This window comes from Manacus vitellinus, unplaced genomic scaffold (genome assembly GCF_001715985.3).
Source record: "Manacus vitellinus isolate BGI_N305 unplaced genomic scaffold, ASM171598v3 scaffold_26_pilon, whole genome shotgun sequence".
Taxonomy (NCBI): domain Eukaryota; kingdom Metazoa; phylum Chordata; class Aves; order Passeriformes; family Pipridae; genus Manacus; species Manacus vitellinus.
The window spans coordinates 9,168,907-9,192,153 of record NW_021939960.1 but is presented as its reverse complement, the minus strand read 5'-3'; the positions used below and the strand labels follow the sequence as shown (position 1 = coordinate 9,192,153).

The following is a 23,247-nucleotide window of genomic DNA, read 5'->3' as shown; positions in this document are numbered from 1 at the left end:
GGGCACTGGAAATTCCCATCTTGATGCCCACACTTGTGCTGGACCTGGCAGGACAATGGCACTGTCACCTATTCCCTGTGCATCTTTCCTTGGATCAAACCCGAGTAGGATCTCAGTTAAAAGCAGGGCCTGTGTTGGTGGAAGCCTGGTGTGACTTTTGCCATTTTAGACAAAGGGTCCCACAAAGCAGAAGAGCAGGGGCTGCCTGACTGGTGGTGGTTTATGAATTAGGCTGGACACATGTTAGACCTGATGGAATTGCAAAATCATCTACCAGGCAACTTGAGCAGTGATGGGAAGTAAAAATATTTTTCTTACTGTTTTCATTGTTTTTAATACACACCCTCCTTTTAAATAGTCAAGAATTAAGCTTTGTTTTGCTGTAGTCATAGAGCATGGAATACTCCTGTTCCAGCTTGGTTGCCCTTCAAAAAAAAGATGGGAGACCAAACTTAATGTACTTGTAGTTTTTGAAGGGAGAGTTTTACCTTCTACTGCAAATGCTTTCATTCCTTTCTGCCTGAATTAGAACATGGGATTAGAGTTAATGGACTTTTTCTTGTCCCTGGCAAATTACCTTTAATTTTGTCAATCACATAAAAATAGTGGAATAAAATAATAGGTTGTTCCCAGCAAACCGAGGTGGTTTGGGCACTGTTTAATCCGGTGCCAAGCCCCTGCAGAACTGCAGCCAACAGCAATGCTCCTGTCCTGCCTACGCTGAATTGGGCTGATTCTGCTTTCACTGGCAGCAAACTTCAGGCAGAAGGATGGGGGTGAAATGGGATGCACACAGGAATTCAATATAACCTCATATACGTCACGGGTGAAAAATTATCTTCCCCTGCTGTCCGCTGAGCACGTTGGTCTGCTGGCTGTGACATGTGGGGTTGTGTCAGCTGAGTCAGCAGATTTGGGGATCTCGATGACCCCACTGAGCGGGGCCATTCGACCACTCCTTGTCTGTGCACTCCTTGTCCTTGCTGCCTATGAAGATGTTTTCCTGTGAATCATGTTCATAGATCAAACAAGGTAGGATGTTGACACAGCCCTTGGCAGGGACATTCATCTACTCGTGTGATGTTCCACTTCACTAAATTAATCTCCTTTCCAGTTTTCAGAGTTGTTAAGCGTCGTGTAAGCAAATGTTTTAAACAACTTGTAAGAATTTCCTCAGTATGGCCTGTGATATTGGTATTCTGGTTTGCAAGGGGTCACAAAAGACTTGTGTTCATTCATTTCTCTGACTTCAGCCCAACAGAGGGACCAAAAGACCCCGCGATGAAGAGGAAGAGGAAATCAAAGCACGTCGGAAACAAGCCAGTGCTCGAGAGCACAGTCGTCACAGGGAAGAGGAGTCTGCAGCACTGGAAGAAACTGATGACGAGAAGAAGAAACTCCTTCAGATAATTGAGAGGGATGGAGAAGAGGAAGACGAGGAGGCAAGTCCTGTGGGAAAGGAGAGGCAATGAGAATAACCAAACTCTAAACCATGAGAGAAAAACTAAACACTAAACCACTTCTCTGTGATTTCCATTGCTTACCATATAGATCATGAGACTAATTTGATTTTCCTGTGCCTCACACAGCTTAAGGTAGTGGTTTTGCTTTCCTGCCCTGCAGTGTATTAATTAATTTCATATTTCTCAAATATATCAGCTGAAGGTTTAAAATGGGGGCAAAAGGGAGGGGACTTTTAAGCCTGATCTCTGTTTTAGTCTGGGAATACCCAAATCACCTTTTAAATATATTTTTAGGAAATAGTTTCTGTGTTCTAACCAGTTTCCTGACTATTGTTCTCATCAGTATCCCCAGCCATGCAGCTTCTCCCCCTCTTTGTAGCTGTGCAGCAGCAGCAAATAAACAAACATTCTTCTGTACAAGAAAGGTCTTGGGTCAGAGGAGGGGGGTAGCAGCTGTCAAGGGTAAATGATTTCAAGCCTCAGAGACAGAAATCCAATGCTGCATTGGCCTTTCTGCCAAGGGCCAAGGAAAAGATCACTTTATAAATGTGACACATGGATTGGTATAAATCTAGGAGATATTTGCTTCCTGCTGCCCGTGTCCTGTTTGATAAAAAACAAGTGATATTCACCACTGCAGAATCATGTAGCTTTGTAAAATATCATTGCCCTCTGTATACAGCATTGCCAGCATCCATCTCTGAGAATCCCCCTCGTTTTTCTGATGTTGAGCTATTGCCACGACAGTTGTTGCTGATAGCAGGGAAAGATAATGCAGCATTTCTGTAGTGTTTGAGCTCCAGGGAGGATGGATGGACAGAACCAAGAGTCCTCCTGACTGGCTGGAGTCTTGTGGATTCCTGCAGTGTGCCAGTCCCTTGTCTTTGTCAAGTGGAGTCCTCCCAGCCAGACATTTTAAAGACTGGAAGTCCAAGGTTTCTTTAGAGCTCAAATCTTTCGTTTATTACCTTGGACTGCAGTTAATATAAGTGCCATTAAAATGTGCTTTGTCCCAGTAAATTTGATGGGAAGAAGCTAATCTGTAGGACACTGCAAGACTGAATGCAAATGAAATACAAGATACAAAGCTGATCCTGATGGAGATATTGTAGTGATACATGTTAGAGGAAGCAAAAAATCAAAGGGAATAGAGGGAAGCAGTGTCAGCATGTGTGGGTTGAAATCCCATTGCAGGAAGAATGTGCTTTGGGCACTGTAGTATTGATTACCTGAAGGAGGTGGTGACATGAGTGGGATGGCAATGAGACAGGTTGGGCAAAGGAATGAAGGAAATCCAATAATAGCAGAAGGCTTGGACTGGAGTTGTTATTGTAATGGGGTTTGGGGAAGAAATGGAGGTTTTCTCTCTCATAGCAGGTTGCTGCTTAGAGTCGCTGGCTAAAGAATCTTCAAAGCCAGGAGCAATTCTTGATTTAATCCTGAGCAGGAGGTGGACACAAAACCTGGCTTAAGATGTGAGGGGGTCTGATTTGGCTTTTCTTTTAAGAACTTCTCTTAAATAGTGGTTGTAACACAGTCAAACAGAAGAGAGGGAAGAGGTTACACAAGAAAATCTGTATCATCAATTTTTTAATAAAAGAAGTGCATTAAAATCATAAAACAAGGAAAATAGAGGAATGATGTTTTTAGATGTCAGGGAGGCAGCTGAGATTACATTACTGCTGTACAGTAAATATCCAGTGGCAACTGAGAAACACCTTAGGAACATTTACAAAATAAAGAGAAAGTAAGTACTAGAGTAAAATATTGATTGATTTCTTTTTTTCTTTAGAAAAAGGCTTTAAAATAGCAGTGAAAGCTTATCCAAGTGAGGAAAATGTGAAAGAACATAAACTCAGGGCAGTTAAATGTAGACTTAGAAAAAGCAATAGCACAAGGGACTCCTGCAGAGAAACTCTGTGGGTACAGGCTGCGACCTCAAGTTTGTTCTGTTTTTTGTTCGGAAACAAAAAACCTCGATGTGTTCTGGTGGTGCCAGGTAATAACAGGTGTAAAAGAGCAGCTCGAGGTCAGAGCTGGAGTAAGTCAGTGGGTAGTGATGGTGTTTGGCATGTTTGGCAGCTCCCTGCAATGAGACTCCCAGGGGTGACCGCGTGTTCCGAGGGCTCTGGGCCCGGCTGCAATCCCACCACGTCCCTGTAAATTGCTCCAGCCATCCAAAGTTCACTTTTCTGCTTTTTCTAATTTGGCCAGGAGGAACCTTTGGATGAAAGTTCAGTGAAGAAGATGATTCTCACCTTTGAGAAGAGATCTTACAAAAACCAGGAGCTGCGGATCAAGTTTCCTGACAATCCAGAGAAGTAAGATTATGGTCAGCTTTTTTCCTTTGACTCTAGGTTGCAGCCCTACATCCATTTTTGGAATATACAGACATTTGCAGTTACATAAGGCTTATGTAACAGCAGGTATTGCCATGTAGTTCTCCTAAATTGACGTTGTTAATTAAAAATGGCATTACTGAGACTCTAGTGTGTGTATATGGCCACCAACACGAAGAGGATGATTGGCAATAATTAAAGGTTTCATCCCATCGTTTGGTGTGAAGGTGTTGTGCTTGCATATGAGCCAGAGGTCTGTGTGGGGAGGAAGTCATTTCATGTTACACAGAGTGCTGTGAGGAGCAGAATGGTTGGATGGGCACGGAGAACCAGATGTGTGTGTGTCCTAGCCTCTTCCTCCCTTCAGGGTGTTCTGTTATTCAGGTTAGAGGGCTTTCTTCCTACACTTGAGTGCCATTTTATTTTGTCCAGTTCACTGTTCTTTCCCCTTACCCAAATTATTTTTATGGACTTCAGACTCATCCAACCCACATACTAATGGGTGGTAGCTAGGGAAGGTGCAGTGCTCTGCAGAATTTATTTTATATGCAAGGTTTTTCCATGCTACAGCATCTCGATTTTAATTTTTTATTAAAATTCTACAACTGATTTACAGAATTGGAACAAATCTACTTATTTACTCTATGTAAATTATACAGTAGAAAGGCTTATCCTGCTGTGGGATTAAACTTCAAGGGGCTGGTGTAGGACAGGGAGGATCAGATATGCCAGAACCATGTGCACCTGGGGTGGCAAGTCCTACCTGGTGTCTCCTGGAGGGTAGTGGTCTCTTCTCAACTTTTTACTGACCATTTTTATCTTACCTCAGGTTCATGGAGTCGGAACTGGATTTAAATGACATCATTCAGGAAATGCACGTGATCGCGACGATGCCCGGCCTGTATCACCTGCTGGTGGAGCTGAACGCTGTGCAGTCTCTGCTCGGGCTGCTGGGACACGACAACACAGATATCCTTCAGCTCTTAAGGCAGCTCTCATGGGAGAGGCTTTCCACAGACTTTTCTGTAATCTCTCATATCCACTTTCCCAGGCTCCCATAGGGGTTTTTTTCTTCTTCCCACCACACTGAATTTAGGTGTTGGGGTTTTTTTTCCTAGTGAAAGTCTTCTTTGTTCAAGTAATATTGATTTGGAATTTTTTCAGTGTTGTTATTCTCCTTTCTTGTTTTATGACCCTTTCATCTAGTTTTGAGTGGCAGTGTGGGAGTGTGAACAGATGAGCAGCAGAGGAGAAGTGAAGGCCTGGGCTTAGCAATGATAACCTCAGACTGTGCAAACCTTGTCTGGAGTAGCCCCAGTGAAAATGAAACCCATTTAACCCTTTCTGATGAGAGCAGAGCTGTCAGGCTGGCAGCTGTTTGTCATGGACTAGCTCACCACATGCTACACCTCAGTTTGTAAATGTAATAGACTCTTCACAGGCCCATACCTTTAGTTTGGTGTGCACAGAGCTTGAGGCTGCAGGTGGCCCCTCTGGTTAAGTACATATCCAGAGACATTTCCATGATCAGTGAGTTCTGGTGTCACTGAACCTGATCCCTATGTGCACCTGGTTCTTGTACCTCTGAAGATCTGAGGACACCTCAGAGACAGTTTCCTGTCTGTACTGTTGAAGATATTGGTAGTTTTAATCAAAAACAATGTCATTTTTTGAGTATCCTGGTGCCTTGATCCTTAACTGTCAGCTGATAACTAGAACTATGCCTGGCTCACCGCTGTGCAGTCTGTAAAAGCAGAGCTCAACCCACATTGCTGGTAAAATATTCTACAGCAGATTAAGCTGAAAAATTGTAGCATGACTTGGGAGATCACGTGTCTATGTCCTGACAAAGAGTAGTGACTGGAGGGAGCAGTGAAGGCCTGTGGAAAGGGCATTGGATGTCGACTTGGGTCTCTGTTGGGCTTTTCTTTTTCCCTTTTTATTGATCCATGGCCTTAGGAAAGTAATTTATTCTTTACTTCTTTATGTGTAAAGCAGAAGATAACACCAGCTTTCCTGAGGTGTTTTGGAATAAACTATGTGAAAAGGCCTGTTAGTGCTGAATGTTGTGGTCTGATGCACAGATCTTGTTTTTCTTTTTTAGCATTTTTCCTTACAGCACTATCTGTTGAGAATTCATAATTCACTCTTTCTAAGTGGGTGCAGTGATCAGAAGCTAAAACCAAAACATAAATATTTTATCGCTTGCCAGTTTATATTAGAGAGCACTGCTTATGTGTTTGGATGTTTTGATGTGCATTTGTTGGAACCTTGATGTGGTGAGTGTTGGTCCCTGTAAAGCAGCAAACCCCACAGCTTCCCTTATCCAAGATCTGCAAGGAAATGGCTCTCCAGTAATTGTTAACAATTGATGTTTTACTGGGGGAAGCTCCTCCCATGCAAAACCAGTTTCATGGCTACTGTAGTTTCATTACTTGTTTTTTACCAGACACCACAGACTTTTTGTATACTATGCACTACTATACTGAATTTCTCAGTCATGTGGAGAAAATGAACTGTGGGAATATTGACTGGGATAGCAGAGCTGTTTTCCTGCTGAAGTGCACGGGAGTACAGCTTGCTTTGTCCTGTCAGCCATGAAAAGCCGTGTCCTGGGGTCACTGCTGCTGTCAAAGACTTGTCAGGGTTTCCACTGTGAACTTGTTTTTATTTGGTTTGCAGCTTTCCTGTCAGTGAGCTTATGGGTAGGAATTTGGCCTGAGAATTGCAATTTTGGGAAAAGTGTATTTCTTGTTATAAAATTGCTGAAGTGTTTGGAGATCCATTGGAAGCAGGTCAGAGGCTGTAATTGTGCTTCTGCTGCTTATGTACAGAGTAGAAGCACTATTAAAGTGAAGCATCTAGATATAAAACCGAATGGATACAGCTCAAGTTTTCTAATGATGTTTTGTTAAAACAAGTGGGAAAATATTTTTGAAAGGAGTTCTTCAAGGAGAGAGCTAAACAAATGGCCCTTCAGATGCCATTTAAATGTGGTGTCTTGAGGGACCTAATGCAAGGAGACAAAAGCAACGTCCAGGGGGAACAAATAATCTGCTGAATGATTCATGCAGTTTTGCACAAAACATGTGAATGAAAGATGATCACCAACAAGATTTTATTAATGGAAGACGGGAAAGCTTCAAGTGAGGCTTTGCTTTTCTGTCTCCTAAATTTTATAGGGCAGCTGATACTCTCCCTGCAAGCCTCAACAGAAGCTCCCCAGACAGGAATGCCCTGCAAGATAAACCCTGCTGCTGAAATTCTTTGCTGTGCATTGGCAGAAGAACCTGTTACTGCTGTCTTTGTAGCACCCAGGAGGCAGCAGAAATCTTCAGCTGCTTCTTCCCTGAGCCTTCTCTTCCATGAGTCGATCAAACCCTGGTCCCTCAATCTGTCCTCATCCATTGTGTACTGGGCCCCTCTGACCACCTTGGTGGTCCTCCTCTCTCCCAAGTCCAGTGTATCAAGGTCTCTCTTTTATTGGGAAAGCCCCAAACTGAACAAAATATTCTGCAAGTTGCCCCTTGAGTGCCAAGGAGCTGGCAAGAATTCCTTCTGTTGACCTGCTGGTTTGGCTCTTGCTGCTGCAGTGCAGTCTGTGATTAGCCTTCATCACTGCAGTGTCACATGGCTGAGGTGACACGGTGGTGACTCGCCTGCAGCTTGTCCAGCAGAAGGTCCAGGCTTTCTCCTGCAGAGCTCACCTCTCCACCAGCCCCACTGAACCTCACTGAGAAGAGACAGATGAAAATACTTTTCCTGTTGCTGCTTGTGTGTCTGAGCAAATGCACAAATAGGAGACTTGGGAGCTGGTTTGTCAGCCTGGGCACTTGAGAGAGATCCATCACAGAGTGGTTATTTAGGACATGCAGAAAACCACATCTCCTGTTCTGCCCCTGGGACGTGGGTAGGATTGATCAGCACGTCTGAGAGAATAAGGAAGTGGGTCTAATGAGCTGGAATATGTCTGGTCGTACACGGGAGCTGTGTGCAGGCAGGGGGGCTGTGTGTTGTGCAGCCTGGAGTTAATGAGTGAAAATTGGGCTGGCAGAAGCTCTGCTGTTCCTGCGAGGGCTGCGGTTCGAGGAGCGCGCTGCCCTAATTGGGCCGGGCAGAGGGGGGTGATGGCTCCTGCTGCCGGCAGTGCCCTCGTTAGGTGTGTGTGTGTATCAGGTTAGCAGGGCTATCACTGAGAGCAGAATACCCAAATCACATTATTATAACTCATTTCTCTTTGCTTGTGTTCAATCTTGACAATGCAAGATGGTGCCTCGTTATACCAACTCCAGCATGTTTGATTTGAGAGAGGAAAAAAATAACTACAGCGAAGAAACAGTGAAATTGCCTGATACAGTAAGCACAGAATCACATTTGTTTTCATAATTCCTAATTGTTAGGATTCTGTAATTTTGGTGCTTACGGGGAGGGTCTGCTGCAGTAGTCTCTGTGCTTTTGTGTCTGATATCCTGTGCCTTACTGTTGTAGGATTGTAATGCATTGTATTGCCTCACTACTAATGTATTGCCAGTTGTTTTGGGTCTTGTCGTGAACACACTGGCCTAAGAGCCATCTGCTTTTGATATTAAATGTGTCTGCCTCCCTGTTGGTTGTCCTTAACACCCAGCACATGTTTCCATAGCTGTGGTGGACTTGCTGCAAGAGCTGACTGATATAGATACTCTCCATGAGAGTGAAGAAGGAGCTGAAGTCCTCATAGATGCTCTCGTAAGTAGGAAACTTCAGATTGTTTCAGTGCCTCAAAGTCTACCTCTCACAGCCCAGCAGTGAGCACTGACCCACCCTGCATTCTGCAGCTGTGGGTGTCTGTGCTACCAACATCACGATGGAGGTACCCAGGATAATATTTGTGATAATATTTGTGACTTGGGCAGTGTCCTGTTGAAAATAGGAGCTTTGTTTGCATTTTCCTTCCCTCTTGCGGAAAAGGGTGACCTGTGTTCACCCATGGAAAACTGAAGTTTGTGGCAGGGACTGTTACCTGAAGGACAGTGATGCCACTGTGATCTTTCAGTCTAACCTCTTGCACAGGAGTCTGGTTTTTTTCTACCCAGTAACTCTTGATTCAAACCCAAAACTCTGTGCTTGAAGTGGAACATCTGTTGTTATAGCGCGGATAGGATTTTTCTTAACAAGAAGTAAAAGCTTAAAACTTTTCATGTAGCAGAGCTAATGTACTTCAAGGGTGCAGGAGGTTTTAGACAGAAGTATACTTTTAGGTGTGGAAATTGAACCACCCTGGAAAATTACCTATGTGCAGTAGGAGATGCATTGGTTGATACTGAGTCCTCCCTGGACTGTTAACTTGCCGAGTGCCTCTTGGCCTCTGCAGGGGTGGATTTCTCCTCTTTCTGGTGTTTGTGCTGGATGTCTCCTGCTCCCCAGCTGTGGGAGGTGGACTCAGAACCAGGCAGAAGCCCTCCAGACAAGTGATGCCCAGCCAAACCCGAGATTTACAGTTCTGCCTTACCTTGGGGCAGCTTCTGCTGATGAATCGCTGTGTTTGTGGGTCACTGTGGCTGTGTCTGGTTCTGTAACTATTGTGTTGAAATTGGAAGACAGGGAATTACAGGTTTTCTTTTGTTTGCTTTGTTTGGCTACTCTGTTTTCTCCTACAATCCTTCTTGTCCAGTCACTATAATGTTACCTTCCAAGGTTAATGACAGTGCCCGGAGCCTGGTTCCTCCAGCTGGCCTCTGGGCTGTTGTTAATTACTCTGCCTTGGTGGGGAGATTGCTGGGTGAATGAAATGGGAGAGAGGAGCTGCTAGAGAAGACATTTTCAATAAAATGTGCAGAGAGGTAGTAAATCAAGTGAAGTTCTTTCTGTGTTTTCCTTGTCACCAGCCCACCGATAATAGCCAAGTTTTAGAGTTTTCATTGTCCTCTTTGAAAGAAACAGGTCAGGACAATCTTGGGAGAAATGTTTAGATATCTGCTTTTTAGATTATTTTTTTTCAAAGCAAGTGGATGTAAGGTTGTAGGGTATCAGTGAAGATTGTTGCACTGTATTCCACAGCAGCCCATACTTGTTTTTTACCTCATGTTCACAGGGCCCAAAACTGGTTCACAGTGTTTGAATTGGAAACGTTATTTTGTTTTAACTTCCAAGCCCATATCCACAACAGAAAGTTCATGATTCAAGCTGGACTCTGTCCAATTGAAACTTTAAAGGTGTATTTGTGGCTCTGTGATCTGGGAACTCCCTGTTGCCCTGGGGCTGACTGGCTTTCCTTAGCTTGCTGAAGTCCACTTGGTGCATTCACCTCGAGGGGATTTAAATGCAGGACTTCAGCTGGTGATTGTTCAGCTTTTGGTTTGGATCTGAGGGTGTGAGCATTGTTCTGTCAGCTTTTTGTACCTGTTAGGGTGGAAGGTACAAGAGCAATGTAGGCAGACAGCAGTGACCAGCTGAGAGTGGAGCTGCTCACAGAGCTGACAGTTCTCCCGTCAGCGGTGGTTTGCGCTCCTTGTGCTTGAGAATTCTGAGGGATTATAAATCAATCGGGCTGGTTCAGGAGATAAGACTGTGACAAGGTGCAAGTTTATGTCCTGATGTTTTTCTGTTAAATCTGAAACACAGAAGGTGTTTAATTAATTAGGACAAACGTAGTGACAGATTTACTTGATGATTCCCTTGCTTCCTCTGAGATTTTCCAGCAGGGTTGTTCAAGTCTTCTGATCATGTCTGGCAGGGTGTTTCAGTAGGGCTTTCTGATTTTTATATTTATTAACCCCTCCCACTGTTCTGGCTCCTTCATCTTCCTTTTTTCATCCTCGTTTCTTTCTGTGTTTCCTGTGACCCTGGGGATTTAGGTGGAGGGCCAGGTCGTGGCCTTGTTGGTCCAGAATTTAGAGCGCCTGGATGAAAGTGTGAAAGAGGAAGCTGATGGTGTCCACAACACCCTGGGTAAGTTGCTGCTGCACAGCCCCTCACTTCTTTCTGTGGTTTGTAATAAAAGGGGTAGGTTATCCCTCCCATTCCTTTCTCCCCTCCTCCTTTCCCCTTGGACTGCCAGTGTTGCAGTACAGGACCTGGTGCAGCTTTTGTTCAAGCCCAGCTTGGACTCACTGGTCCCTGGAGCCAGAGTTTGTCCCTTGGCTGCATGAAAGGTGCCTCTTCCAAACCCGGTTTTGTTGAGAAGTGCAGATACACAGATGAAACAGCACTGCACCAGGAATCACAGAACTGTTTAGGTTGGAAAAGCCCTCTAAGATCACAGAGTCCAGCTGTTGCCCCAGCACTGCCAAGGCCACCACTAAACCATGTCCCCAGGTGCCACATCACACAGCTTTTAAATCCCTCCAGGAAGGCGTTCTGCTGCCCCTGTGTTTACTGTGTACATATCTGTGAGCTATACTTTGTTTCTGTCTTAGCAATATATTTAACTTTCAGGTAGTAAAACATTTGCGTTTCATGGAAGGACATCATTGCCTCTCTGCTCCCTGATCTTTGCACAGCACAGAACCTTTGTTTGCAGGGTGTTGTTGGCAGTCAGACCATCATCCACTCCTTGCACTCATTCAGGATTCTAATCTCCCTGGACTGGAAGAATGAGAGGGACTAGAAACATGAGGTTTGGAATTTTTGGTGGGGAAAAATGTCTTTTTTCTGTGTTATTCTTCTCAGGAATTGTGGAGAACATGGCAGAGTTCCGGCCAGAGATGTGCACGGAGGCTGCACAGCAGGGCCTCATGCAGTGGCTGCTCAAGAGGCTGAAGGTGAGCTGGCTTCCCACCTTCCTTCTGCAGCCCAGTTAGCACAAACTGAAATCATCACTTAAACCAGTTTTGCTTGCATGTGTGTTGTGAAAAACAACTTAAGGACAAAAAGTTATATTTCAGAGTTTATGTCCTCAGCAGTTTTAGTTTAAACAGACACACTTCTGTCTTGTCTTTTTAAACATCTTGCAGTGGAAGTTGTTTCTCTTCTGTTTTCATATGATTCCTGTATGTGGATTTCCAGTCCATGGCTGAGACCTGTAGAAATATAAAAGCTGACCAGTGAGCAGGGACACTAATATTAACCATTTAATAGCCTTTGCTTCCCATGTTTCTTACCCTTATCTGAGTTTTAAGTGCTGCCTTGTGTTTAACTGTTGCTGGGGGCAACTTCTGCTTTGAACTCATCTAATTGCCTTTTGAATTAAAGCCTACTTTTCATACTCTGCATCCTGTGGCAATGAGTTACACAGTTTAACTCTGTCTTGTGTGAAAAGATGCCTAAACATTCCCTGGGAAAATGCTGTAGGAAAGGAATAGACAGTTCAACTCTCTCACAGAGCTAGTGAGGGAAATTTAACAAACAGATTGTGGCTGTTCCCTAACTCTGTCAGTAAGGCATTAGCACTTCCATGCTTAAATGTCTGCATGACTAGAAAGCCTCTGAATCCCAGAAATGCTCCATCAGCTGTGTAAGTGCAGGTACCCTTCTGTGCACCTCACATCCTTGTTAGCAGAAGTAACCTGTAATTTTGCACTGCAGGTAGCAATGTAATTATGTTCTTTTCCTTTAAAAAAAAAAATTTGTAGTTAATTTTAGTCCAGGCAGATAGGTACTGCTGCCTGCCTTGGAATTACTCTGGCAGCTGAAAGACTGAGAAACTTGGGCAAGCAAAATAATCCCAACTAGGATTCCCCTGCTTGGTGCCACAGAACATGAATGCTCAAGGGCATTCCAAGCTTGTGCAGGGTGTGTCTGTCCTTTGCCCTGGCTGTGTTATCCCTGGGTTTGGGATGTGGGATCAGGTAGGGCTTTCTCTTGCCTGCATGCTATCGTGGGGAGCTAATGAACCCCTCTCCAGGCACTTTGCTCTTGGCAGTGCTTGGTCTCAGATCTCTTGCCCTGACAGATGTGATTGGGATTAACCCAGGATCTTGGCAGCTGGGCAGAGCATTGTGGAATGTCTGTGGGATGATTTTTAAGATCGGGGTTCTGTCTGGATGGCAGTAAGGACATCTGGCACACAGCACAGAGCATGAATTGCTGTTTTCTGACAACATTTCAGGTCACATAGTTGTATTGTGACAGTCAGAGGTGCCTCGGAAAGCTCAGGTGGAGAACTCATAGCTCGCTTCTCCAAACACAAGCGGGGTTTGGTGATGTTGGATGCAGACTTGGGAGATCAGAATGTTGTTTCCCAGCACTTGTAGGGCAGCAGTTGGTCACCCCATGACAGAAGCTGGCTGAGCTCTACAGCACTGAGCACCTTCCCCTCTCCTCCACGGGCTGCTTGGAGGTGCCACCTGGTTGCTGTAAATACTGTCCTCTGCAGAGCAGTTTGGAGTAATTTAGAATGAAAAGCTTTATTAAAAGTCAGTACCTTGTGGCATTTGGGGTCTTCCTGCTTTCCATGTTTCTGTGTGTTGTGCACTGTGCCCTGTTCTGTGGCAGCAGGGTGGGATGATCGTCCCCACAGTCCTGCACAGGCAGGACTGTCCATCATGCTGCAGGGAGTTGTGTGTTTGGGGAAAAAAATGGGTGACAAATTATATGTTTTAAGCCTAGTACTTTTGCTTTTTCCCCTCCTGAACAGTGGAATAGAAATAGCTGTTAACTGAGGATTTTTTAACTCGTTTTATTTTATGAATCCCCTCAGTAAACAAGTTTGGGTTATTATCCCATCGGTTAGTGTTCAGTCTGTTTCTGTAGATGAAACAGCTTTGGCAGCATGCAAAAACATGGGATCCAGTTCAGAACCCACTTCAGGGATTTTTTTTTTTTTGTTCAAATTCAGCATTTTGATTTCATTATGGTTTTTTTTTAGCATATTTGAGTATGGAGGGAATGTCTGAAATGGAAGTTATGTGACTGTGCAGGCGAAACCCATCTCATGTTCTGACTGCGACACTGATCCTCGAACGAAACCCTGGCAGTTTCTGTTTAGTGTTACTGTGATGTATGTTCTGAAATTCTGGTTTTGCTGACAGGTGCAGACTTTCAGAACAGGGATGAGCCTCATGCACCCATGTAACATTGTGGAAAATATATCACAGGAAAGATATTACGTGTTGCAAACAACTGCAGACTGTTCTCAGTGGTTTTGAGCCAAGTTGGCCAAACCTACTGCTGTAGGGAAGCAGGAAGGGTCACAGTGGAGTTTCTACACGTGTACACGAGCTCACACCTGCCCCCCATCACCCTTGAATCAGAGAGAATTATTACTCTTTTGTCACTGAGGCAAAATGCAGAGTTACTGCTGTTGTGTTTTGCTTTAAGTGTTGCTCATATGTTCGGTGATTTGATTAATGTGTTCTTCAAATCAGTGAGACATGGAGAGCTCTGCCCTGATGGGTCTCTTGTTCCTTCCTCCACAGGCTAAGATGCCTTTTGACGCCAACAAGCTGTACTGCAGTGAGGTGCTGGCAATTCTGCTCCAGAATAATGATGGTGAGCCATGCCTGCGGTGTTGCTGTCTGTGAGGGCAGGATCCAGGCTTCTCCCAGATCACAGCAGCCCTTTTCTGCCTCCAGCTCTCCTCTTCTGGCTCTTTCTCCCCTATGTGCTCCCTCGCCTCCACCCTCTCTTTTTCTGCAGCTTTTGTGCTCTGTCAAGCCATATTGATTTTGTTTGCTGAAGTATCAGTGTTAGATGGCTGTAAAATCTGACAGTTAGCTTCATTTTTCTCTCTCTTTTCCCCCTTCCCCCCACCTTCGTCTAGACAACAGAGAATTGCTTGGGGAGCTGGATGGGATCGATGTGCTGCTTCAGCAGTTATCTGTGAGTAATTCCCACACACCCTCTCTGCCACAGGGAGACTGGTGGGCTGGGTGGGAAGGATGGAAGGGATCCAGGGTGCAGTGCTGTCCTGGCAGTGCTTCATATGTAGTGTGGCACAGTCCCTGAACACCTTCCATGCAGTGTATCATCCACGGTCAGTGCAGTTAATCCCTGTTTGAAAGATGTTAACATTGAGGTACACAGAAGTTAAATTTTTGTGTTATGGTTTCACGGCAAGTTGGAGATAGGCAGAGTTGGAATTTGGCCATCTCCAGCATTCCTCACTCCAAGCATGAGGTTGCCCTGTGCCCCTGTTTGAGCGAGCTGAAGATACGTGTCCATAACTCACCTGTATTTCTTCAGGCAGTGCTGCCTGCAGCACCCTCAGGTGTGAGTTGTGCCCAGGACTTCTCTGGTAATGAACTTATCCACATACTTGTGTGTGAATTTGCCCTTCCCCTTGGAGGCCCCATGTAGAGTCCTTTAAATCCTCCACCAGGCTACTGCAGGTTTGTGGGTGCACAGTCAGGGCAGCAAAAGGCAGCAGTTACAGAGGGGATGCAGCCATGACCTGTGTGATTGCTGGCTGACACCTGCCAGGCTTGTAGTGCAAACTGTGTGTGTTCTGCAACAGCGCAGCCCAACATTCGGGGGTAACTTTGCTTTCTTTGTCATGCAGGTGTTTAAACGACACAACCCAAGTACAGCAGAGGAACAGGAAATGATGGAGAACCTGTTTGACTCCCTGTGCTCCTGCCTAATGCTCAGCTCCAACCGTGATCGCTTCCTGAAGGGTGAAGGTCTGCAGCTGATGAACCTGATGCTCAGGTACCCCAATAATGTTGTGATTTTCTTCCTGCTTTTGATGTACCAACACACGTTCTGGTTAGATATTTGTGGTTTTCTGTTTGTAAAATTTCTGTGTTAGAATATTTGTCTATCTTCTCTTTTTTTTTTTTTTTTTTTCCCCAGCAAGTAAACTAGACCTTCTCAGACATGGAATCTCCACTTTTTGTCTTTAGCTTTGTTTCCTAAGAACTGAGGGTGCCACAGTGGCTGCTGGAAAGTAGCAGTGCACACCTTTCATCTGGATGTCTACCACAGAGAATGCTGTAGGTCAGGCCACTAATCCTCTAAGGATTTAAAAGACCCCTAAGAGGGCAGGAGAAAACCTTTGGATGTCTCTAGGGAAAACATTTTTCCTTTTGTTCCCTAGTTCAGGCTCCACTGTGTTGTATAGGCTCTGAGCTGCTGGATTTTTGCAGATGCTGATACAGGAATTGCTGTAGTGAGTGGGGAATAAGTTTGCATTTCTTGTGCCGTGGTTTGTCACACCCCAAATCTCTGGGGCTTCTCTACTCCTTCTTCACTTTTACTTGCTGGCCTGGCACCAAGTTGTGTCTGCTGGGCTGTCTGGCTCCCCAGACCTGCAGGAGGGCACAGTGGGCTCTGTCTGGCTGTGCCTGGAGTGCCAGGCTGCGTGCTGGCGGGTTGGCGAACACCAGCCAGGAATGCTGAGTTCCCGCAGCGCAGGGCTGGGGAATATGTGGCAGCAGGGAACTGAATAAATAACCCAACATGGATTATTCAAATAGGAACACTGGGTTTTCTTGAGGCTAATTAAGGAAAAGCTCCAAAACTAAGAATGGGAGGGAGGCCTCCCTCTGCCTGGAGTCCTAAGCTGCTAAGCCAGCCTTGCAGAACTAATTACTTGGAGTTCTTATGCCATGTGGGTGGGACTGAGTGTTTGGATTTTTAATAGCTTTTTCCCCATTTTTGGACTCTACTGTTTACCACTCTCTGTACTGAGATCCCAGCTGGGAAATTATGACAACAGGAAAATTTCTCCCTGGCTGCATTTTGCCCCCTGCAGTAGTTGCAAATGGCTTGAGAGGGACAGAGCGTGACTGATTTGCAGCAGCAGCTCTGTCTGATGGACAGAGTTTCCAGGACCTCAAGCTGTGGATGCTTAGGACCCAAACCCACTCTACAATTTGCATCGGGTTGGTAAAGTGACAGTGGAGAAAAAAATAACATTTCATAGAACATGTTCTAGAAGCTTCTGTCATTAGTGTCTACAGGCATGGGCTATGCTGACAGCTGATTATTTTACTTTTTTTAAACTCTTCTAATATAATTCTAATGCTTAGAAGCTCTCACAAGTGCTCAGTTTTTCTTGGACAGGGTGGCTTAGGTGACCACAGTCTGATGTTGTAAACAGGGAGTGAACCTGGATAGTTGTGATCTGGAGCTGCACCGGGTGTATCGAACATCTGTATCTCCTTGATACCTTCATGATAAACAGCAGAGAACAGGTGTGCCGTTCAGTTGTGATTGACCACCTCGCCCACAAGCAAGGCAGAGTATTTTTCTCTCCTGTCAGTGTCCTCTGAAGGCCAGGGGCAGAGATCTGTTATGTTTTGGTTTTACTTCGGAGGTGGTTAATCATTGTACCACAGTCTGTGCAGATGAAAGGACAAATAGGCAAAGTTGAAAGTGTATTGACATGATGTGAGATAGATAAGCTGTGTGAGAATAAAGATATCAGGCTTACATCTCCGTTACTGTCGTAGGGAACACAGCCTTCTGTGTCTGGTGCTGCCCAGTCCATCCAGCCAAGTCGTTCCATTTATTGATGGTCATGCCCGCAGACCTGCAGAGAGGTGCAGCAGCTTTTGGATGAGTGTTCAGTGTGCTCTTGATATTCCTAGAGATAGTCATGAGAACAGGATGGTTTCTGCTGTGCTGAGCCTTAAAATGTCTGGCCAACAGCGAAAGGTGATGTTGTGTCATGTGAACTTCTCCTGGTTTATGAGGAGGAAGTGGTAGTGCCTGAAAATGAACCTGGTGGGACTGATGTGCCTTATGTGCATGTCCATGGCCAGCTGGGCCCTGGACTCGTGCTGTGGTCTGGGAATTGCAGTTGGCCCTGAGGAATGGGGCTTCACTGAGCAGGTACAGGGGAGGTGAGCAGGTTTGGGAGAAGAGCAGGTTGAGAGAGACAGCCGGTGGCAGCAGAACTGCAGTAGGGAGTTTGGGAGTAGGATGAGAGTGCAGGTAGATATAATTATTTGATTTACATGTCTGCACTAAGGGAGGCTCATCTATTTTATGTAGCATCTTTATCAAAAATAAGATGGTTTCCCAAGGTGGTAGCTGCCAGTGAAAAGTTTAGAAATGTCCCATAGAGTTAAATTAAATTTTCTTTTTTAGGTCAGAAAGCACTTTTTAGTGCTCAGTCCCTCGGCCTTGCCTTGGTAACCCAACTGCAGTGTACCTTCCAAAGCCAAAAGAGAGGAAAACATGCTTGTCCTGTCAGCTCCTGGTGCATGCTGACGGGCAGCTCATTGCTTTGGCTGTAGAGCTGTGCCGGGTTTGAGGAGACCCAGCCGCGCCGCTCCCGCGGGACGTGTCAGGGAGATTCTCCATGAAAATGATGTGTGGCTTTCCCAGCTAGTAACTGAGGAGCATGTGTTTGCACAGGGACAAAGGCAACCCAGGGAGCTCACGGGGACTTGTGTCACTTGGGCAGCACGATGTGTCCTGCAGCTATTCCAAGGCTTTTCTTGACCCTCAATAAAACTTTCGCTCCTGTTCAGAAAAACAAGGTGAAAACAGTCAAGTCCATGCAGCTCCCTGAAGCTTGACTGTAGCTATTTCAGGGTATATTTTTTATGATTATTAAAATCATTTTATGTTTTCTTGTCCTGCTGTTTCTAATGACCCCGTGGAAACTTAGGCTGTCTCTTTACTAAATCTTCTGGTTAATTAAACGGAACCATTTTGTGCAGCACTTTCCCAGGAAATCAAGTATTCTGGTTTAGCTACTATTTTGGAAAGTGAGAGGCTGTGTTCTGCTAATGTGGAAAGTCCAAATAATGTCAGCACCTCTTCTTTATGAAATAATAGATGTACCAAAGGAGTTCTCTTGGATCTAAAGGTGTTAAAAGGAGGAAAACAATGGTTACTGAATAAAGCTGTAATTCAGAGTTCCCATGAAGACTGAGATCCCTCCCCATTTGGTGATCCTCACATATGCTTGTCTGTAAATTAGTGTTCAGCTAAAAGTTCCCTCGATAAGCACAGATGAGACTAAGATAAACTGCTTGCCCTCCAGCAGAATAAATATTTCAAATAAAATCAACTCCAGACAGTCCAGTCAAGCAGCTATTGATCTCTAAAAGCCTGAACTTAAACCCAATGAATATTCCAGAGCTCAGCCCTGCACAGCCTTCCTAAATGCTGATCAATATGCAATTATTTCCCCTGAAAACATTTCTGGTGTCATCTGGCCTAAGGAGTACTTTATTTTTAGCTCTCAGTGGCAGGCAGATGGGGGTATTGAACCACCCTCCTGCACAGCCCTTCGTTTTTGGGGGGGACTCAGACCCCAGCTCCTTGTGGTGCCCTCTGGCACCACACTGTGCCCCTGTGGCTGCACTGGGCAACACCACTTTCTTTTAGACTGGAGTGTTCATATATGGGGTTTTTTTGGTTGCATGTTGTTAGGGGTTCATTAAGTTCAGTCTCTGCAGGGAAGTTGTTTTCCACAGCGCTCTGGGGGCTTTGAGGAGCCCCTGCTGGTGGGCACAGGGTCCGTGTGGCTCAGTCTGCAGACGGGCAGAATTGGAGGAGATTGGCTTGTGCTTGGAGTGGAAAGTGGTGGGGCTTGGTACTGTCCTGTCCTGGAGGGAATGTCCTCTGGGCTGGCCTTTGGCAGCTCTTGTTCTCCAGCTCATGTTAGCTCCTGCTGACGTTCCCTGGCCTGGTGGTTTTATGGGCTGTATTAGCGACTGGTTTTTCAATTCCCATTTTACAAGATATTTTAAATTTTCCCCTGGATGAATTATAAATCCCTGTATTTTGGTTTGAGAGGTACGGGGCACCTGGAGATAATTTTCAGACCATCTCTGTGTTATTGGTGTGAATTACCACCATCAGCATTCTGAACAGGCATTAAAACAGAACAGCCCAGAGTCTGTCTGTGTCTTTCCACACGTGATTTCTGATTTTTCATTATAGTCGACCCAGCTGTGCTTACCAAACTTACTCCTTTATTAAATCAAACTATTGCTAGATCTAAATCCTGATTTTTTTTTTTTGGTGTGACAGTATTTGCCTTGTGTACCCAACCCAGCCTTCCCTGCTGTTTCATGCCAGTGTTTCTAAGAGATTGAAGAAATAGCTTCTTTGGTAGCCAAGAAATAAGAAAATAAAATCATAATAGTAAAATACATAAAATGGAATAAAAATAAAATAGAAAATAAATAAAATACATTAAAAAGGAAATAACCAAGACAATATTCTCAGCCGCAGTTTTGAAAAGAGTATTCGTCGATATAATGTTTTGGATTCAAGAAGAAAAATCTTCCTTAGAGCTGGTGCTCAGACTCTTCATCCTTACCTTGTTGTGTTTCTTTCCCTTGTCTCTTTAAAGTAGCATGGCCCTGTACAGTTTAACTTGCCCCTTTCTTTTCACAGGGAGAAGAAGATTTCCCGCAGCAGTGCCCTGAAGGTGCTGGACCACGCCATGATTGGACCAGAGGGCACAGACAACTGTCACAAGTTTGTGGACATCCTTGGGCTGAGAACCATCTTCCCTCTCTTCATGAAATCACCCAAAAAGATAAAGAAAGTTGGAACAACTGAAAAAGAACATGAAGGTAAGTGTGTTTCCAGATCCTTCTTATTGCCATGGAGGGGGTGAATGAATGGCTGGTGTCTGAAAAGTACCTGCAGTGAGGAGGGAGAGGTGCAGCACCTCCTGCAGCCTTTGGGTCTGGGTGTTCATCCTGCTGCTCCCTGTCACAGCTGGCTGTCGAGGGCACACTTGTCCTGCTTGCTTTGGTATCAGCAGCTCCTGGCAATTCCATTTCGCGTGCTGTTAATAAGTTATTTTACTCCTGTAGGGTCTGTTGTTTGAAGCTCTCACTCTGATGCAAAACTCTTTTGAAAAGAGTAATGAGGCAACTACAAATGTCACCTCAAAAGCAGTGTTTTCATGGCTCTGAGCACTCAAGTGTGACTGGATGAACATCAGGCATTGCAGAAATAAACTGCATTGCTTTTGAAGTTGCTTTTTTTTTTCTTTTTATATTTTTTTTCCTCTCTCCCCTGGAAAACTCTGTTTTAACAGAGATCTGCTGTGGAGTATTACTGCAGTTACTGTGGGACCTCACGCTGAGCTGAGTATGGGGTCAGTCCCTCCTGCTCCTGCTAACATTGCCTTTCCCATTTTGTTGGTCACTGACTGTATCTTGGAAGAAACTTTAAATACTGCCAGTGATGCTTGAAGTTTTATGCCAGTTCATTGCTCAGCTCAGGTCCATAGGGGGTGAATATTGTCAAAGGCTGAAGAGGTGTGAGTGGGTCTCAGGCTTGCCTAGTATCCATCCTGAACTCCTGCAGCAAACCAAGGAAAAATGGAAGGAAATAGCAACAAAATTTAAGCTCTAAACCTAAATCCCTTGCTTTGGTGCTGTCCTCATGGCCAGGTGGGCCTCAGGTGTTCTCCCAGGCTCAGGAGGGAGATCCTGTCCCCACAGAGCTCTCTGTGCACTGGCTGAGGTGCCAGCCAGGACTGAGCAACTCCTTTCCCTGTCAGAGCTGCTGAACTGGAGGCAGCTCCCTGGGCATCTGCTTGTTCTCCCTCCTGAGGACAAGGAATGGGCAGTGCCATGGGCTGTGCACATGCATGGCAGTGGCTGCTTTCCCAGCACCATTGTAGAGCAGGGGCTCACCTGTCTCCCAGCACCAGCCCCAGAGCAACTCACACCCCTGCTGCCAGTTCTGGACAGTTTATCTGCCCTGTGTTGTTTGTCTTGGGTAGATAATGGTGAGGAGGAAATGGTGTCGTGTGGTCTGGGGTTTATGTAATGGAATTGCAGAGATAGGTTTGGTTTCTCTAGGTTATGTAATAAAATTGCAGGTTTATGTAATAAAATACGCAGTTGCACTTAGATGGATTTAGGGGATGTTTTGAAATTTTCATTTGCAGTATGGAAGTGAGGTTGTTTAATTCTTCTTACTGAGAGAACGCTCCAGCTAGAATAGGAGGTGCTGAGATCTGGGTGTGTGGCTCGTGGCATTGACTTAATTTTTCAATTTGGGAAAGTGAGCTAATCTCTGTCTCATCTTCTTCTTCTGGAGACTGCAGATGATACCTGTGTGCAGTCCTGGCTACTGTGATGATTAGTCTGGAAAGCCCTGACAGGGTCCATTCCTCACTATTTCTGTGGTAGAGTGAAAAGCCAATCTGCCCTCAGGAAAATGGAGCGATCCATGCAAACAGGCTTTGTATCACACCTCCGTCTCATTAACATGCAGAAGAAATGGAGAATATTAAGATGAGTCCAGAAATCAGGTCTATTAAAATAAACTCTCCCTAAAAGGCTGTGGTAGTAAGTCCAATTTTCTTTGTTTTGCATCACTGGGCAGGTGAGTTACTGAATTCCTAACAACAGGAGTTAATAGAGATGTTTAACAGCATTCCCTGGAGCCCATCATGCCGTTGTCCTGACATGGGTGTCAGCAGCACAGTGTGTGCTTTGACTTTGCTGAGTGTTTGCCCCAACCCTGCAGTAATTGCTCCTGGGCAGGAGCACAGCACAATCTTCTGGGTGCCTCTGGCTTCAAGGGAAATGGTGCAGGTCTGGCGTGGTGGAGCCAGTGCCCTCTGTTGCTGGTCCTAGGAACACTCTGCTTTTTGCTTCTCTCTTTGTTTATTGATCAGAAAGAATGCTGGTGTTCAGTCTGCTCTTGTCATCTTTTCTCATAAAAACTCCTGTGTACAATCTGTTTTTAAAAAAAATTAATTAGAACAATCTTCTGTTAGGAGACCACTCACATGTATGCCAAATGGAGGAACAGATTCCTCTGAAGGATTCACTGGAATGGCTTTGCAGCAGGGGCATCAGTATTTGTTAAAAGCAGCTCTGAGGAGCTGTGCTGTCCTTGCCCTTGCTGTGTTGCTGCTGGGACAGTGTCAGGATGGACACCCTGGGCTGTGCTGCAGAATCCTCAGTGGACTCTGTGCCCTGGGGCCTAATTACAGCTGCTTAAAGGGGAGTCCTGATAAAATGCTCCAGCATTGGTGAGGTACCAAACAGCTCTGCCAAAGGCTTTGTCCACCGAGTCCCTGCCTGTCCCACCATCCCTTTGTCCACAGGGGGCAAAGTGCTGCCAGGCTGGGGGTACTGGCACCCACTGTGGCTCCAAGTGCTTCACCTCCCACAGGGCATCCAATGCTCCATCTCTAGAGCACCAAATCCTCTGTGTGTATCTGATGGTTGTAGGAAAACATCCCCTTGTCTTTATTTTATAGCAGTGTTGCTATTTACATAAGAGATAGTCTATAAAACCATGTTTGTTTTATTGTCTCTAAGGCAGTGTTCTGAATGTGACAAAATAATAAATACCCTGGTGAAAAAAAAAATCTCAGTGTGACTTGCTGAGCTTTTATTTATTACAGAAATTTATAATCCAAATTAAATTTGATAAAAGTAACTTCTCTGTAATGTATTTCTCCCTTTTTAAACACTAGCATAAAGGTGTCAGTGCTGGTTAGCTACATTTTAAACACTGTCAGTGTTTAAAAATTATTTTACTCTAGGGAGCCTGTGAACAATTTAAATCCAAGCTGCACGTATTTATGCTTTATGTACACTATGTAATTAGGAAAAAAGAAAGGGAAAATTTCTTAACCA

The 23,247-nt window shown here is 45.0% G+C and overlaps 1 protein-coding gene across 1 annotated transcript in view; it reads left to right on the top strand.

The window, feature by feature from the left end:
- Positions 1-23,247, top strand: part of CTNNBL1 (catenin beta like 1) — a 55,816-nt gene that overhangs the window by 13,986 nt on the left and 18,583 nt on the right. The window contains exons 3-12 of the mRNA XM_025895237.2: positions 1,254-1,442; positions 3,678-3,784; positions 4,632-4,771; positions 8,433-8,530; positions 10,639-10,732; positions 11,453-11,544; positions 14,140-14,212; positions 14,484-14,542; positions 15,222-15,370; positions 20,024-20,205. Of these exons, the coding sequence (XP_025751022.2) occupies positions 1,254-1,442; positions 3,678-3,784; positions 4,632-4,771; positions 8,433-8,530; positions 10,639-10,732; positions 11,453-11,544; positions 14,140-14,212; positions 14,484-14,542; positions 15,222-15,370; positions 20,024-20,205 (1,183 nt within the window). The remainder of the gene's footprint in view (positions 1-1,253; positions 1,443-3,677; positions 3,785-4,631; positions 4,772-8,432; positions 8,531-10,638; positions 10,733-11,452; positions 11,545-14,139; positions 14,213-14,483; positions 14,543-15,221; positions 15,371-20,023; positions 20,206-23,247) is intronic.